The sequence below is a fragment of the Rhinoderma darwinii genome, chromosome 1 (assembly GCF_050947455.1).
Source record: "Rhinoderma darwinii isolate aRhiDar2 chromosome 1, aRhiDar2.hap1, whole genome shotgun sequence".
Lineage (NCBI taxonomy): Eukaryota > Metazoa > Chordata > Amphibia > Anura > Rhinodermatidae > Rhinoderma > Rhinoderma darwinii.
Window position 1 is genome coordinate 518,639,712 of NC_134687.1, and position 19,214 is coordinate 518,658,925.

Consider the following 19,214-nt stretch of genomic DNA (forward strand, 5'->3'; position numbering starts at 1 on the left):
GCTTGCAAAGGCAACATTTTAACACGATGACCCACTTTCACGAATACGGTCTAATAGTTGAACAGCGTAAACTTAGACAAGGCAGGCACAAAATGCGCCAAAATTATCATAGTGTTACACGCTACATAATCATTTTGGTGCATCTTGCATGCCCTGTTGGACTCCCTTCTCTTCCTTACACCACTTTTGATTTGTCTTATTTTGGGCCAGAATTTTCTGCCAGTTATTTGGCACATTTTAAGCCACGCTCTTCCTGCTAAGCAACGACCCCTTTTCGGAACACAAATAAAAACTGTCTAGTAAGGTGCAAACATCGAAACTACGCCAATTTGTGTCAAATTTTTTATACTTTTTTTTCAACAGTTTTTAGACCAAGGCAGTAGTAAATCTGTCCTAATTTATATGAGAAAGCATTAGTACTTGACGTTTTGACACTTTGTAACATTTACTTACATTAGTATTGAACCTTAAAGAGACACTCCAGCAATTTTTTTTATTGTGCCCCCCCCCCCCCTTTGTACAGTACACCTGGTAAAAGGTAGGGCAGGCCATCCATCTACTAGGCATTTTTTTTTAGAAATACCCCGGCTGCAATTATGTCACGTGACCAGCCGATACCTACAGCGTCTGCTGTGTGCACCGGAAGTCTCTTTCACTAGACTCACATTGAGCGTGGCCCACACAGCAGACACTGTATGAATAGGCCGGTCACAGTACGGTAACGACATAATTGCGGCCAAAATATTTCTGCAACAAGAGGGTGGCCTGCCCTACCTTTTCCCAGGTGTACTGTACAAAGGGGGATTACAATAAAATATTTTGCTTGAGTGTCTCTTTAAAGCTCATTTCAACGGATAACCCATGATTAAAAATATGCAGGTGTAAACTACTGTACCACAATATACATACACAGTAGTGACACAACACTTAAAGAGGCTCTGTCACCAGATTTTGCAACCCCTATCTGCTATTGCAACAGATCGGCGCTGCAATGTAAATAAGAGTAACGTTTGTTTTTTTTCAAAAACGAGCATTTTTGGCCAAGTTATGAGCATTTTTATATTTATGCAAATGAGGCTTTCTTAAGTACAACTGGGCGTGTTTAAAGTTATGTACAAGTGGGCGTGTATTGTGTGTGTACATCTGGGTGTTTTTACTTCTTTTACTAGCTGGGCGTTGTGAATAGAAGTGTATGATGCTGACGAATGAGCATCATCCACTTCTCTTCGTTAACACCCAGCTTCTGGCAGTGCACAGACACAGCGTGTTCTCGAGAGATCACGCTGTGACGTCACTTCCTGCCCCAGGTCCTGCATTGTGTCGGACGAGGACACATCGGCACCAGGCGACAGAGGCTACATCGACTTACCTGCAAACGCCGATGCTGCTGCAGAATCAACTGTAGCCTCTGGTGCCGATGTGTCCTCGCTCGTCCGACACGATGCAGGACCTGGGGCAGGAAGTGACGTCACAGCGTGATCTCTCGAGAACACGCTGTGTGTCTGTGCACTGCCAGAAGCTGGGTGTTAACGAAGAGAAGTGGATGATGCTGATTCGTCAGCATCATACACTTCTATTCACAACGCCCAGCTAGTAAAAGAAGTAAAAACGCCCAGATGTACACACACAATACACGCCCACTTGTACATAACTTTAAACACGCCCAGTTGTACTTAAGAAAGCCTCATTTGCATAAATATAAAAATGGTCATAACTTGGCCAAAAATGCTCGTTTTTGAAAAAAACAAAACGTTACTGTAATCTACATTGCAGCGCCGATCTGCTGCAATACGAGATAGGGGTTGCAAAATCTGGTGACAGAGCCTCTTTAAGTTAATGAACGTCGTGGCCGATTTGGATGGGATGATACTTTTCTACTCAATTCTAGAATTAGTTTAGTTAAGAAGGCCCTGATCCCATCTTCCCATCTGCGTCGGAGGCCCCCGTTACAGATTCTGTTGTTTTTGGCGGACAAAATAGCGCAGCACATAGCAAACTGAGGGAAACCATAATGAAGACAGGATGAAACCTATGACGAGGCAGAACACAACCAGCAATGCAATAGTGAATACAGCATTAGTGACTTTTAAATGTCCAATGACATTGAAAGTAATTGAACACCATCATCATTTTTCGAAGCCCAGTAACATGTAGTTGCAGTTGAAACACATCTACAATGTGGACAATATGCGCTAAAAGTTTTGATTATACTGGTCTGCTTTAAGGGCATATGATAGCTTATGCCTTACCAAAACGATTAAGAAACCTCACGTGGTCCCACGGTCAGTGGTTACGGTAACGCTGGGTAAGTAAAACATATCTACAGATAGAATAGACTGTTTGGATCACTACTTGGGCTATCATGAATTTGGAGACTGGATCTATAGCTAGCGGTTGCCGGTCTTATAGTGTAACAGAAGGATCACCTGACCGCATTTACCATATAGCCACCTTTGAAAACATTTCTCAAGCTTGTTTTAAGGTGTGGTGGGGCTATATCTATGCAGCGGACATGTTTATCTTTATATAGGGCTAAAAAAGCAGGTCATCCCTTGTGTAATTATTTCCAAATGTACTCCCAGGGACGCCGCAGTTAAAATACCTCAAATAAAAAGTGCGTTGCTCATAGCAACCGTGGCTATTCTCAAAGTCATCTTTTTTTGTTACGATTAGTAAATGTTTATAGGATATGAAATGCACCAAAGAGTAAGTGAAATTTTAAATTCCTTCAAGCATCCTTGACTGCAGAATTGTGTCTGTACTATGACAGTTTTCCGCATCCATCTAATTTACGAGCTATAGAAATCAATAAGGTGCTGCGCGACACAATAGGTAAACAGAGAGAATCTCAATTTCTGCTGCCGTTCCTTTTTTTAGGATCATTTATACTGCTAACAGGAGCGATTCTGATAAGAAAAGGTTGCTTCTGCATCTATTGCGCAGTGGGACTAGTCAGCGTTCAATACACATGTTCATATTTTAGAAGATCACCAGAAATAATCCTAAATAAAAAATCATGCTATTGCCAGGTAGCAGAGGCAGCAAGAATAAAAAAAAGAATTCTTAATCTGAGATTATGGTACATTAGTGCAAGAAACCGATATTAACTAACCTCAGATTCAACATTCTGGGCTTGTAGCATCTGTCGCATCCGGAATAGGTCTTTTTCAATTTGCTGAATTCGAGCAACTCTCAACTGTATAAAAGACAAATACAAAAATGTAAATTTGGGATGCAGCCTGTTATTTTCTATTAATATTATTTCCCACTGACATAAATTACACACTGTACACTTTATCGTTAAATTAAAAACACGCAGTACAGCAAAAAAATAAATAAAATAAAATAAAAAAAATGAAAAACAATAAAACAAAAAATACATGTCATGAGAAGTTGGCAAGAGCCCCTCTAAACATGTTCCTTGCACCCAGCTAAACAGGACATTTGGGAGCAGCACTGAACGGCTGCGTGTGGCACCAGTAAAATAAAGTGTAATGTAAGTGCAAATCAAGCCCGTAATAGTTGCCTGTGTCACTTTGTATAGTTATTATCAGTCAGCATTCTGTTCTAAAACCAAACGTTGTGATTGGCTATTGGACAAAAATTGCTTCTTTAGTCTCAGTGGTAGCCAATGATCCATATATCATAAAAATATGTCAGAAATAAAATACTCGCTGGATGGACCATGAATGAAAAGTTATTTTACACTTCAAAATGTGTTTTTACTTGGTTCATGCAATACTGGTTAGCTCTTGGCTTAACATACACAATACAATTATAACATTTAACAAATGAAGTTGGTAAAAACGCAAATGTTTGCCGGAATAGCTCCATTTTAAAGACAAAGAGCTGTTTTTACATTTGATGACAGTTAAACGTTTCACGTTAAAGTTCAGCATAAAAATGACATACCTGTGCTCGTTTCTCCATGTCCTGACAGGTCCCCAATTGCTCCTCCATTGCCGCTCTAATCTGCCTGGCCTCAAATTCTAACTGTCTTCTGGTCATGTCAGTTTGTATAGAGAACTGAAGGCCACAAAAAGTACGAAAAGCTTATTGTAATGACGACGTAAAGATTGTTCTCATATTTGTGAACTATATTGATGAGGGCTATGTGGAAATAGCATGTGGTCAGATATTGGAACTGCACATATACTATTTGCATATTAAAGCAAGGTAAAACCAGACTTCTGTATGGACTTTGCTTCACACAAGTTGCATTTAACCACATAGTCATCCAGCATCAGGATGATAGGAGCGTTGTCTAGATACACTGGGGAAAAACAAATGGTGCGGCAGCCTCTCCCCCGATGCAGCGTGCCCCATATTCATCAACCCAGTGCACGTCTTATCAGAAAAGCCTGATAACTAAGCCCCACCCACTTTTCCAATACATTGGCACATAAAGGGAAAAGTAGCAAAGGAGTTGCATAAATGCGTACAACCCGAACTACAGGTTTTGTTTTTTATTGTGTTTATGCCAGAAAACTGGCTTAAAATACGATGATAAATCTGCCCCATATTTTCAAAGTCTAAACTTTCCTGCCTGGAAAACACATTCTTATTATTGTTGGACTATTCTTCATTGTGCTCTTCTTAGAGCAACGTCCTTGTATATAGCTAGCAAAATTAAGCATCCTTGAGCAACAGAGTCCCATATAAACACTGGGGGTCCCATATATCAAAACTAGCACAGACAAAATGCCCATGTGTTGCTAGTTTGTATATTTTTTTTCTATTACAGGTTAGAAAATAAAATAAGTGATTAGATTGGTTTCTATAAGGAGCGCTGACCTTTTTGGTTCGCACTCGTTTTTTGATGCATGAGAACCAGGATGTGTAAAGAGTTTGGGACAGATTTGCTACTGCGTCCGCGTCTAGAATGTGTTGAAAAATGCTCTAAAATTTGTTGCAATTAATTTCAGAATAATTTAAGAAAAGAGGTTTGCGCCTCGCTAAACACTCTTAAAAATGATCTAGAAAAGTGGGCTTGGGCTAGTGGATAAGGGGGATGGCTTAACATGTGCCAAACAAGAGTTGGTATAAGGAAGTGAAAATTGTCTAGCAAGATGCGCCAAATTGATCATATAGGGTACACCACTGTGATAATTTTGGGCATCTTCAGACTGAACATTTGAACATTGGCATTTGATATTCTTTATAACCCTGCAATCTTATTATCAGATCGCTCCAACTTGTAAAGAGAGTTCGTTATAGGGATGTAAATAATGGAATTCAACAAAGGTTACCCTACACACAGAAAATAGGGTATAATAAAGGCACTGATACTAGTTTAATATACTAACAACACCAAAGAGGATATGCCCCAATGTATAAATAGTCAAAACACCGAAATCATAACTAAACACCAATACAAGCACCCAGTGCTAAAGTACCAAACATTTTGAATAAAATAGTTTTTATTGACCTATAATTTTAAAAGATACACACAACAATAGCATAAAAAAATAGGATTTCTAAAAGAGTCCACAAAGATGAAAAGTTACTAGGTTGGCTGCTGGCAATAACCTCTATACCTTGATATAATACATTGTGAATAGTCCGCAACGGTAAGCTAGAGATAAATCTTTAGACAGATAAGCCGTGACCACCATAATAGATGGACATTCATGGCAAAATGACCAAAAAGTGAAAAATAGAAAGCAGATAACAAACCATGCAGACAATGAGGTGAGGAGTAGTGATGTGCCAGGAGCCCACTTACACCCAACGCGTTTCACCATCAGGCTTCGTCAGGGGGAGAACGTCTGACGAAGCCTGGTGGCAAAACACGTTGGGTGTAAGTGGGCTCCTGGCACATCAATACTCCTTACCTCATTGTTTGTCTGCATGGTTTGTTATCTGCTTTCTATTTTTCACTTTTTAGTCATTTTGCCATGAATGTCCATCTATTACGGTGGTCACAGCTTATCTGTCTAAAGATTTCTCTAGCTTACCGTTGTGGACTATTCACAATGTATTATATCAAGGTATAGAGGTTATTGCCAGCAGCCAACCTAGTAACTTTTCATCTGTGTGGACTCTTTGGCCGGGTTCACACTGAATTTTTTGCAGGCAGATTAAGCTCTGCCTGCATGCCGATTTTTGTGGCGTTTTTCGCACGCGGCCATTGAGCGCCGCGGGCAAAAAACGCAGCGAGATACGCTTTCTCTGCCTCCCATTGATGTCAATGGGAGGTCAGGGGCATAAACGCCCAAAGATGGAGCATGCCCCTTCTTTTTCCCGGGAGCTGTTTGTCCGCTCGCGGGGGAAAAAAAACGCCTCCGCCTCCCATTGAAATCAATGGGAGGCATTTTCGGACGGTTTTTGGCACGTTGAACTGTGTGAACTGACCCTTTTTTTGCTCCTATTTTATGCTTTTGTTTAAAAACAAATTTTATTCAAAATGTTTGGTCATTTAGCACCAGGTGCTTGTATTGGCGTTTAGTTCAATATACTGTAAAATATATTTAGAAATAGAAAACAAACAAACATTTGATCATTCACATTTCAGCAATTAAATTATTTGAACTAAAGCCTATTTGCGAAACACTCACATTTTCAGTAAGAGGGAGGCTATCGATTCTTTTGGTAAGATTTTGTAACTGGGAATAGTACCAGTCCTTCTCTTTTTCTTCCTTTTCAAGCTCAGCAATAAGTAATGACCTAAACAACAAAGGAATATAAATATGTAATGACTGTGGATAAAACGATGAACATTGACTTCATATAGTACCAGGAAATCTATGTTTGATAACAAGCTGGTGGAAGACATTTGCGCACACAATTGCTGCCCTGTACTAAGAATCCGCCATGCTTTTCTGAAGGCGTTTTTCTTCATGATTGTACAAATTTTAATCTAGTATATGAAGAAAACATTAAGGTAGAAAGCAAAACAAAAACAGGCTGGACAAACAAGTTGTTTTTTTGTGTCTGTCAAAAATGCATAGTCTATATATAAAAAGGGTTACACCAAACCATCTGCAACATCTTCCTCTCCTTAACGTGACCTTAAAGCACACCTAATTATTTAGGTAACTTTTCAGAATAAGCTGTCATATGGGTGTACATGAGGAATAACGCAATTCCTGACCATTACAGGACTTGTATCCTGCATTATATATTTTTTAACAGTTCGCCTCTACGGGTTCTTCAATTCTCAGTTTTCCCTGAGCTAGTGGGCAGAGTCTACATCCTATCAGGTCTTCTGTACACTGCACATACAGAGCAGAGAACATCCTGGTCCACTATCTCTCTGTAGAACACCCTTAAAAGCAGAAGCAGCACAGAGGACATTATACATCAGTATTGAGCAATTTAGCTGAGAATCCAGCACTAGGAATTCATAACTTTTACCAGCAGCCTACATCTCTCTTTGCTCGTGCTGTCCCTCCCCTCTCCAAATACTTCTAAGGGCAACAGCTTCTGTGTATTTGTCTCCCTGCTCACTCCTCCCTTTTACTTAGAATTCTACGGGCAGCGTGTCTGTGTGTCTCTCTCTCTGCTCCCCCTCCCCTCTTCATAAACTTGTATGTGGAGCATGTCTGTCTCTCTCTATACGCTCCCTCCATAGACTTCTATGGACAGGCCGCGAAGAGACACCCCCCCCCACACTTCCTGCAGCCCGTCTCCTCTAACTAGGGACAGAATTTTGCTTGACAACAGGGAGTGGGCGGCAGATTACAGGAAGGGAGACATCTAGTGACAGTAACTTCACACAGGATTTTCATGGATGGAACAATTACATTTTAACAGTAAGTAAATAACAAAGTATATCTATATCGGGTACACTATTAGATTAGTATTGTTTAAAAGATAGTGTCCATTTAAGTAAGTCTTTTATAATAAAAAGTGATCCTACTTTCTATTATACTTTGTGCCTCCAGTCTCTTTCCGTGTCACTTTTTTTCAAGATCAACTGCTTGTAGTCAGGAACTGAAAATATGTATTACTAACAGAATCTGAAAAACCTGTCCCGATAAGGGTCCTTGTCAAACAGCTGTTGTGTTTGTTACAATACCAGAGTCTATTCAGTGTGTCTTGGGAGTGACAAGTTCCTCAAAGACCCTAAATGCACCAACTAAACGAGCTAAGGAAGAGTTAAGGATTCAGTGTGTTGATACGATTACTGGATTGGCATTATTTGAGTTGTCCTACACTTTCAGGAGCACAATAGTGGCGGATATCTGGTAGATGGCACCACTGTGTAGGTATAAAGTGGCTGTAGTGTAAGGAAACTTCTGTGAACACTACGCTTTTAAAAAAATGCAGGTTTTTTTTTTGCGTCACTTGCTCAAAGTTAATTTTAAGCTTATAACTAGTGATGAGGGGAGGGGAAAAGCAAGGATATAGGTAAGACTAATGACGAAATCATTGAGACTCCTAAATGGCAGCTAGCCATTTTATTGTAGCTACCAAAAAGCATTCAGCTGCATACTAATACAAAAGACAAGTGGAAGATTTTCTAAGGAAATGTTTCCTTCTTGTGGACTTGATTGATAAGTGAACTTATGGCATATTTTATCCTGTGTAAGAATTATTTGTGTAACTAGTCCATGTCTGCATTAGAACGCTTAATCTGATTTCCTAACCAGACACACTAGTGTCAATTTCATAGGAAGTCATCTGACTTATCAGTAGGTTTCCTGGGTGTGGGGGGAGTGTTTAGCATAATTTCATATTCGTAATTTTCTTCTTCCTAAAGGTAAATTCATTACTAATATTACCGGTTAGCCATAACCCCTTCCCTCTTTGGCCACTTTTGACCTTCCTGACAGAGCCTCATTTTTCAAATCTGACATGTTTCACTTTATGTGTAATAACTTCAGAATGCTTTCACCTATCCAAGCGATTCTGAGACTGTTTTCTCGTGACACATTGGACTTTATGTTACTGCCAAAATGTTCTCGATATGTTCAGTATTTAATTGTGAAAAACACCAAAATTTTGTGAAAAATTCGAAAAATTAGCATTTTTCTCAATTTAAATGTATCTGCTTGTAAGACAGGCAGTTATAACACACAAAATTGTTCCCAATTAACATCCCCCATATGTCTACTTTAGATTGGCATCGTTTTTTGAACATCCTTTTATTTTTCTAGGACGTTACAAGGAGAACTTAGAACTTTAGCAGCAATTTCTCACATTTTCAAGAAAATTTCAAAAGGCTATTTTTACAGGGGCCAGTTCAGCAGTTGTGAAGTGGCTTTAAGGGCCTTATATATTAGAAAATCCCAAAAAGTCACACCATTTTAAAAACTTTACCCCTCAAAGTATTCAAAACAGCATTTAGAAAATGTCTTAACCCTTTAGACATTTCACAGGAATTAAAGCAAAGTAGAGGGGAAATTTACAAAAGTTCATATTTTTTTGCAGAAATACATTTTTTAATAAATTTTTTTTTATATAACACAGAAGGTTTTACCAGAGAAATGCAACTCAATATTTATTGCCCAGGTTCTGCAGTTTTTGGAAATATCCCACATGTGGCCGTAGCGTGCTACTGGAATGAAGCACCGGCCTCAGAAGCAAAGCAGCACCTAGAGGATTTTGGGGCCTTATTTTTATTAGAATATATTTTAGGCACCATGTCAGGTTTGAAGGGCTCTTGCGGTGCCAAAACAGTGAACATCCCCCAAAAGTGACCCCATTTGGGAAACTACACAGGAAATTATCTAGGGTTATAGTGAGCATTTTGACCGCACAGGTTTTTTTACAGAAATTATTGGACGTAGGCCGTGAAAATTAAAATCGACATTTTTTTCAAAGAAAATGTAGGTTTAGGACTAAAGGAGAAAAAGCACTCCAAAATTTGTAAAGCAATTTCTCCCGAGTAAAACAATAACCCACATGTGGTAATAAACGGCTGTTTGGACACACGGCAGGGCTTAGAAGGGAAAGAGCGCTATTTGGCTTTTGGAGCTCAAATTTAGCAGGAATGGTTTGCAGAGGCCATGTCACAATTACAAAGCCCCTGAGGGGACAAAACAGTGGAAACCCCCCACAAGTGACCCCATTTTGGAAACTACACCCATTGAGGAAATTATCTAGGGGTATAGTGAGCGTTTTGACCCCACAGGTTTTTTGCAGAAATTATTGGAAGTAGGCCCTGAAAATGACAAACTAAATTTTTTGAAAGAAAATGTAAGTTTAGCTAATTTTTTCTCATTTCCACAAGGACTGAAGGAGAAAAAGCACTGCAAAACTTGTAAAGCAATTTCTCCCGAGTAAAACAATAACCCACATGTGGTAATAAACGGCTGTTTGGACACACGGCAGGGCTTAGAAGGGAAAGAGCGCTATTTGGCTTTTGGAGATCACATTTAGCAGGAATGGTTTGCGGAGGCCATGTTACAATTGCAAAGCCCCTGAGGGGACAAAACAATGAAAACGCCCAAAAAGTGACTCCATTTAGGAAACTACACCTCTTGAGGAATTCATCTAGGGGTGTAGTAAGCATTTTGACCCCACAGATGTTTCATAGAATTTATTAGAATTGGGCAGTGAAAATAAAAACAATCCTTTTTCTTCAATAAGCTGTAGCTTTAGCGCAAAATTTTTCATTTTCTCAACAAATAAAGGAAAAAAAGAACTCAACATTTGTAAACAATTTCTCCCGAGTATGGCAATACCCTATATGTGGTCATAAACTGCTGTTTGGGCACACGGCAGGGCTCAGAAGGGAAGGAGCACCATTTGGAGTGCAGATGTTGCTGGATTGGTTTCTGGGCGCCTGTGGGCCCAAAACAGTGGAATCCCCCCAGAAGTGACCCAATTTTAGAAACTACACCCCTCAATGCATTTACCTAGGGGTGTATTGAACATGTTAACCCTGCAGGTGTTTTGTAGAAATTAGTGTGCACTCGATGTTGCAGAGTGAAAATGGGATTTTTTTCCATAGATATGCCAATATGTGGTGCCCAGCTTGTGCCACCATAACAAGACAGCTCTCTAATTATTATGCGGTTTTAGAAACACCCTACATGGGGCACTAATCTTTTGCCTGGACATTTGACCAGGCTCAGGAGTGAAAGCGTACCATGTAAAAGTGAGGCCTAATTTGGCGATTTACAAAGTATTGGTTCACAACTGCAGAGGCTCAGATGTGAAATAGTAAAAAGAAACCCCTGAGAAGTGACCCAATTTGGAAAATACACCCCTCAAGGCATTTATTAAGGGGCGTAGTGAGCATTTTCACCCCACATAAATGATTGCACTGCGGATGGTGCAAATTAAAAATGTATATTTTTCCCTAGATATGCCATTTCAGCGACAAATATGTCATGCCCAGCTTATGCCACTGGAGACACACACCCCAAAATTTTTTAAAAGGGAACTCCCGGGTATGACGATGCCATATATGTGGAAGGAAACTGCTGTTTGGGAATATTGTAGGGTTCAGAGCGGAGGGAGCTCCATTTGGATTTTGGAGAGTGGATTTTGCTTGGAAGTAGATTTGTTTGATTATTGCTGGTGTTTCCATTTATAATGTGGGGGCATATGTAAGTTGGGCAGAGTATATCAGGGGCATAGTCAGGTGGTATAATAATGGTGTAAAAAAACAATAAAATGATCCATAGATGTGTGTTACGCTGTGAAGCAATCCTTTCTGCACAGGCAGGTGTCACACTGATATATGGCGTCCTTTCTTATCCCCCTTTTGGTCCACACTCCGCACCTTTGCAGTTTGGGGAATTTTGCTTGGGAAACGGTTGTCCTGGTATAATACGGGCACCGTCGCTTCCAGCAGATATGTTTGGGTCCTCTCTTTCCTGGTTCTCTAATTTTAGGTCCTTGATAAATCGCCTCTTGAAACAGAAGAAATGTTCCCCTCGGGCCGGCACAACTGCATATTTTTTATTTCCTGACTTATTGGAGCCTTAACCAATTTTATTTTTTCATAGACGTAGTGTTATGAGGGCTTTTTTTTGCGAGACGAGCTGTAGTTATTATTGGTACCATTTTGGGGTACATGCAACTTTTTGATCACCTTTTATCCTATTTTTCGGGAGGCCAGGTAAACAAAAAACCGCAATTCTGGCATAGTTTTTTTTATACAGCGTTCATCATGCGTTATAAATTACATGTTAACTTTATTCTGCGGGTCAGTACGATTCCGGCGATAATTTATAGAACTTTTTTATGTTTTACAACGTTTTGCACAATAAAATTACTTTTTTTTAAAAAGAATGTATTTTTTCTGTCGCCAAGTTATGAGAACCATAACTTTTTAGTCGACGGAGCTGTATGAGGGCTTGTTTTTTGCTACATTTTTGGATACGTGCGACTTTTTGATCACTTTTTATTCCAATATTTGTAGGTCAAAGTGACCAAAAAACAGAAACTCTGGTAAAGTTTTTTACGCTGTTCACCGCGTGCAATAAATAATATAATATTTTGATACCTCAGGTCATTACGGTCGCGGCGATACCAAATACATATGGTTTATTATTATTTTTCGATAATAAAGGACTTGATAAGAGAAAAAGGGCGATTGTGTTTTATTTTATTACTTGAAACTTTTATGGTTTTCAAACTTTTATTTTTTTCAATTTTTTTTTTTACACTTTGTTTTTTCCTTTTTTACATTTTTTCTCAAATCCCACTAGGGGACTTGATGGTCCAACTGTCAGATTTATTTTTTTCTAATACATTGCACTACCTAGTAGTGTAATATATTCGATCTGTCAGTTATTCACTGACAGCAAGCCGATTAGGCTTCGCCTCCCGGCGGGGCCTAATCGGCTTCCGTAATGGAAAAGCAGGAGGCCGTTGTGTCTCCTGTTGCCATAGCAGCAGTCGCCAGTCCTGATTGCCTGTCAGAGCTGGCGATGTGCTAGCAACCGCTAAGATGCAGCAATCGCTTTTGATTGCTGCATCGAAGGGGTTAATGGCAGGGATCGGAGCTAGCTCCGGTTCCTGCCATTACAGGTGGATGTCAGCTGTAACATACAGCTGACTTCCACCGCTGATGACGCCGGATCAGCTCCTGAGCCGGCGCCATCTTGCCGGCGGCTACGGAAGCCGATCAGGCTTCGCCGCCGGGCGGATCTTGACCGGCTTCCGTGCTAGGCAAACCGGGAGGCCAGTGTTAGGCCTCCAGTTGCCATTGCAGCCACCGGAACCTCGGCAATTTCATTCCTGGGGTTCCGATGAGCTGCAAACAGCTTAAATGTAGCGATCACGTTTGAACGCTGCATTGAAGGGGGTTAATGGTGGGGATCGAAGCTAATTTCGGTCCCCGCCATTACAGCCGGATGTCAACTGTCAGATACAGCGGAGATCCGGCGATGATGGAACCAGCTCAGCTTCTGAGCCGGTGCCAAACATTTGGCGTAAGTATACGACATTTTGCGGGAAGCACTGGCTTTCCATGTCGTATACTTACGACAAATGTCGGGAAGGGGTTAATATCAAATTGCTATTTTCAATGTTGATATTTACCTTTCCTTTTCCAGTTCCTCCATGTACCCAGTGCTGTCTTTGCTCCCATTGATAAAACCTCTCCTTGGAAAAGAGCCCATTGGGACTGGGCTGCACTCCCCTGAGTGGCCAGAGAGGGAACCTTCTCTGCTTCCATAGGAACGGAGGGACATTTTTGATTTCATCTTGAGCCCAGGAAAGTTACTGCCATCCAAATTAAATTCTAAAAAAGATAACCAAAACAAGAAAACAAACAAACATTAAACATGATTCATATAACAAAACACATTTACCACAATAAAATACAAAACCTGTCCCTCTGAAAGAAAAAAATAAATGTGTGATCCAAGGACATACCAGTAGAACCACACGAGGTACGGTTATTGAATGGCATACATACACTAAGGACTTGTTCACATCAGCGTCTGGTTCCGTTCATGGGTTCCATTTGACATTTCGGTCAGAGGAACCCATGAATGGAAAGACAATCGGAAATGATAGCTTCCGTTTGCATTACTATTGATTTCAATGGTAATGCTTCCGTTACAAATGGTTAACGCTTGTCTCCGTTCCGTAAGGTTTCAGGGTTTTTTTTTTTTTGCGGAAACAATAGTGTAGTCGACTACGCTATTTTTTCTGCTAAAAAACGGGAAACCTCACAGAACAGAGACAAACAAACCATTTGCAACGGAAGAATTACCATTGAAATCAATGGTACGGCAAACGGAAGCTATGGTTTCCATTCATCGGCTCCTCCGACAGAAAAGTAGAACGGAACCGATAAAGGGAAGCCCAACACTGATGTGAACAGGCCCTAAGAGGAAGAGAGATTTATAAAAATAGAATCGTCTTTGTTTTGAGACTTTCCTTTGTATTACTGCTGTTTAGCCAATTGGAAAAATTGCTCTAATTTATTGCAAGTTCTGCTGTTCCCAACACGAACACTCAGTTCTCGAGAAGGATTCAGGCAGGAATTCTGTATCTGGATTTAAAAGGTAACGCTATATTTCATAAGTAAACCTAAAATTAACAAATAGAAAACGTTAACAGTCCTGAAGACAAAACCGTTGTATCTGCAGCTTGGACAGATCAGAACCATGCAGATGATGAACCCTCAGAAGTCAGGTCATTCTTTCCACATCAGAGCCATAAATGTATTGGAGGGATTACCTTTTAGCCGGTCCAAGAGATCAATCTGACCAGTAGTAGTCATAGCTTCATCCTCAATACTTCCTTGCAGATGTTTGAGAACCTCCTGCAACAAAGAGTGCAGCACAATAAGCACCCCGATAACCAGCATAATGGACTCATTGCTCAATAACACCCCAAGCTGCACGCAGCACTGCAGTCTTTGATGGCTGCCTGGCTGCAACAGTACTGAAACGTGATATCACTCAGTCTGCTCCTGCGGGAATCTAAATGACCCACTAATATAAGATATTGAAGCACTGGCACACAGCCACTCAAGTCATTTTACCTCAATACTGATCAGCAAGGCGTATTTATCACTGCTCTGGACTCTATGCTAAATGAAACCGTGATGTTATGTGGATTTTACTCAAATACATACTGTTCACAGAATCAAAACTTCAACGAGTAACCTTTACAGTAAAGGTTCTATTACATGATTCAATATTGGCCGTAAAATCGAGCGCCGATCAATGAGATAGCTCGTTGATTGGGGCTAGTTTGTTCCTACCACAAGGACCAATGATTGGTTAACATATGGGAACGAGTGATCGTTACGATTGTTTGTCCCCATATATTCCATCATGTCGGCAGCATATCTCACTGTGTACACAGGCAGATGTGCAGCCAACAACCATATTTATTTCTGCATGAGCAGATCAGCCGATTAAACCGCGTTTGCCTGGTGATTGGCCCGTATAAAAGGGCCTTTATGCTTAGACTCTAGTAGAAGACAATAGGCTGTGAATAAAGTCCAGACTATTCAGATGAGCGTGTACCACGTCCGTGTGACGGCTGTCCCACAGGCTCACGTATTTCAATGGGGCTGTTCACATGACCATTGTTTCAATGGAGTGAGTGAAGGGTCTGTGAAAAAATAGGACATGTCCCATATTACTGCGTGTCAAGCATCCCTCCATAGACTCTAGTCTATGGGGATCCGTGACAACGCGTCCCCCACAGGTGCACCTCGGACGTGAAAATCTTCCATTTTTCACATCCGAGGTTGCCGACGCTTGTCTGAAAGCAGATTACAGACTTTTAATGTTGGGCTACAAACAGGTAGCAAACAAATAAAATTCCCCAGGTACTCCTGCATGTTATTACTGGAACCAAAAAGGCAGAGATATTGGAATTTGAACAATTAAATTGGTGAAAAGAGATTTAAAGTAAAGTTAAAGGCTAAGAAAACCTTTAGTCTTTTTTTTTAATGTAATATGTGTTTTGGCATACTAAACATTTCTGTAATAGTGTTTTATTAAAAATATTATTTTGTTTTAACGCTGAAGCTTCTATGTATCTGTTGCTATGTGGCGAAACGGTCAGCTTAGATTTGATCGGTAGGAAAAATTGGAGCAGCACCGTAGCAGATAAACCTCACGGCTAGTGCAAAGCTTCAGAGGAACGCCCCCTCGTCACAATAGTGATTCGCTAAATCATCTTTGAAACGTTTCTACACCCTGTCTAGATCAGGTTTCACAGCTGACAATGCAGATCAGAGCAAAAACCAAGCCATGAGGAGCAAAGAACTCCCTGTAGAGCTGAGACAGGATTGTGAGGAGACAGATCTGGAGAAAGGTACAAAAATAATGTCTGCTGCACTGAAAGTTCCCAAGAGCACAGTGGCCTCCATAATTCTTAAATGGAAGAAGTTTGGAACAACCAGGACTCTTCCTAGAGCTGGTCATCCCACCAAACTAAGTAATTGGGGGAGAACGGCCTTGGTAAGAGAGGTGACGAAGAGCCAAACGGTCACATGTGCAGATGGGCAGAAAGTTCCAGAAGGTCAACCATCACTGCAGGACTCCACTAATGTGGGCTTTATGGCAGAGTGGCCAGAAAGAAGCCTCTCCTCAGTAAAAGACACACGAAAGCCCGCCTGGAGTTTGCAGAAAAGCACCTAAAGGACCCTGAGAAACAAAATTCTGTGGTATGATGAAACTGAGATTTAACTTTTTGCCTTTAATTCTAAGAGTCATGTCTGGAAGAAACCATTCACTGCTCATCACCTCCCCAATACAATCCCTACAGTGAAGCATGGCGGTGGCAGCATCATGATGTGGGGGTGTATTTCAGCGGCTGGGACAGGGAGACTGGTCTGCGTTGAGGGAAAGATGATTGGAGCAAAGTACAGAGATATTCTTAATGAAAACCTGATCCAGAGTGCTCTGGACCTCAGACTGGGCCGAAGTTTCACCTTCCAACAAGACAATGACCCTAAGCACACAGCCAAGACAACACAGGAGGGGCTTAGGGACAACTCTGTGAATGCCCTTGAGTGGCCCAGCCAGAGCCCTGACTTAAACCCAAATGAACAACTCTGGAGACCTGAAAATGGCTGTCCACTGACAGTCCCCATCCAACCTGACAGAGCTTGAGAGGATCTACAGAGAAGAATGGCAGAAAATCACCAAATACAGGTGTTCAATCCTTGTGGCATCATACCCAAGAAGACTGGAGGCCGTTATCGCTGCCAAATGTGCATCAACTCCGTACTGAGTCAAGGGTCTGAATACTCATGTCAATGCAATATTTTAGTTTCTCGTTTTCAATAAAATAGCAAAGATTACGAACATTCTGTTACCACTTTGTCATTATGGGGTACGGTGTGCAGAATGATGGGGAAACCCTTTTCATTTTTTATTTTAGCACAAGGTCTCAACCTAAAGCGTGAACATTTTTTAACTTTCCGAACACGTATTCGTTGCAGATTTTGATGCAGATTTTTGAGTCAAAGCTAGAAGTGGATCAAGGAGAGAGGAGAAGTACAAGTTCTTTCTTTAGATTTCCCATTCCAATTTTTATACCACTTCTGGTTTGGCTCTAAAACTGTACCCAAAACTGCACCAATTACGTGATGTGTAAATCCTGCCTTTATGATAAGAAGATTGCATAAAAGAAAGCCCTCTTAAGTTTTTAGAATCCGCTACCTGTAGCGCTGTGATGAATTAGAAATTTCCTGCCACGCCCCTGAAGGCAGCGGTATATTGTGAATGCCATGCTGAAACTGGCTGCAGTGGTGCCCATTGTCATCAGTGCAGACAGAGTACAAGCGGAAGAAAGCAGCACACGTGCTCTACTCATGCAAATTGGTTTAGGTTGATTTATTAGGGAAATACAAGGTTTGCAGGAACATAATTTAAACGGAACTAAGAGAAGAAAAAAAAAAAAAAAAAAATAGTCCATTAGTAGATCTGTGAAAAAATAATCTTCGTTTCTTATTGCGGAGAGAAGATTATGATACAGATCCAAAGTCTAAAGAGAGGATCTAAGGACAAAACATCCTTCTCCCACCTTCTGATTTAAAGAGGACCTATCATTTCTCCTAATCTCCAGGGCACCGATCAATGAGCAGACGCTCGTTCATCAGGTGATTTGCTTGTTTGCACGGCTAATAAAATGGTCACTAGTCAGCAGCACATCTGATGCCGACTTAAAGGAAGTTTATGGGAACGAACGATCATAGTAACAATCACTCATCCCTCATACATAACTGATCATTGCTCCTTGTGAAAAGGACAAACTAGCGCGATCAACGAGCTGGCTCGTTGATCGGCGCTCATTTTCTCAGCCCACATTGGGCCGTGTAATCGGACCTTAACATGTCTAATTTAGTAAATACTTGAATTGCCCAAAAATACATACAAGAGGACACACTTTTGGCCTCCGTTGGGCTAATGGAACCAAATAGACACATTTAGTATATACATAGGTAGCTTTCCCTACACAAAAACGATGAGTAAAAATGTGAAGTGAACGGTCCCTTACAGGGGGAAAAAATAAATCAATAGTTTATTTTGGGAAAAAGAAAATAAAAATAAAATAAAAACAAACTACACATAATTAGTACTGTTGCATCTGTAAAGACCCATACTATAAAATTAATACATATCCTACACGGTAAACGGCATTAAGAAAAAATTATGCAACCAAAAATGGGTCCTTTAAAAATGACTCGCAAAATACCAGGTTTTACATAGTTACATTGAACAAGGAAACATAACATTTATGATTGCTAAAACAGAGAGGGGTACATTTTTTTATTTTTATATAAAATTAGCGATGTCTAGAAAGTTAAAATGCGCTTAAGGAACCTGAGTTTTGCACCAACTATATTACCCTGAGTCAAATAAAAAAAATCGACAATAAAAAAAATTCCATAAAAGAAAAAAAAAAAAGAAAAAAATGATGTGGCCTGTTTCGGAGGGTGTTTGCAATCTCAATGTGACTGTTAACAGGTTAACTGGAACGTGAAATAAGATTTTGTCATATAAAGCACACAATTTACAGAAAAGAAGCACAATTAATAAAAAAGTAGTAACAATGGCAGAAAATTAGCTACTCTTCCATGTACATTTTATATACCGAAATCAAAATCAGAATGTGGTTATTGTATGAAAATTAAGGACCATGTAATTTATATACTTAATCAAAAATTAAACATTAGCAGTGAAATCGCTACATTTATAGTGTTAGTAACTTTATTAACTTAAAGAGTCTCTGTCACCACATTATAAGTGCCCTGTCTCCTATATAAGGAGATCGGCGCTGTAATGTAGGTGACAGTAATGCTTTTTATTTAAAAAAAAAAACGATCTTTTTTC

The 19,214-nt window shown here is 40.2% G+C and overlaps 1 protein-coding gene across 2 annotated transcripts in view; it reads right to left on the reverse strand.

The window, feature by feature from the left end:
• Window positions 1–19,214, reverse strand: part of APC (APC regulator of Wnt signaling pathway) — a 152,618-nt gene that overhangs the window by 24,447 nt on the left and 108,957 nt on the right. For both annotated transcript variants that reach the window (XM_075836694.1, XM_075836687.1), the window contains exons 5-9: window positions 14,593–14,677; window positions 13,444–13,645; window positions 6,558–6,666; window positions 3,913–4,026; window positions 3,113–3,196 (exon numbers count right to left, since the gene is read on the reverse strand). In XM_075836694.1, the coding sequence (XP_075692809.1) occupies window positions 3,113–3,196; window positions 3,913–4,026; window positions 6,558–6,666; window positions 13,444–13,645; window positions 14,593–14,677 (594 nt within the window). The remainder of the gene's footprint in view (window positions 1–3,112; window positions 3,197–3,912; window positions 4,027–6,557; window positions 6,667–13,443; window positions 13,646–14,592; window positions 14,678–19,214) is intronic.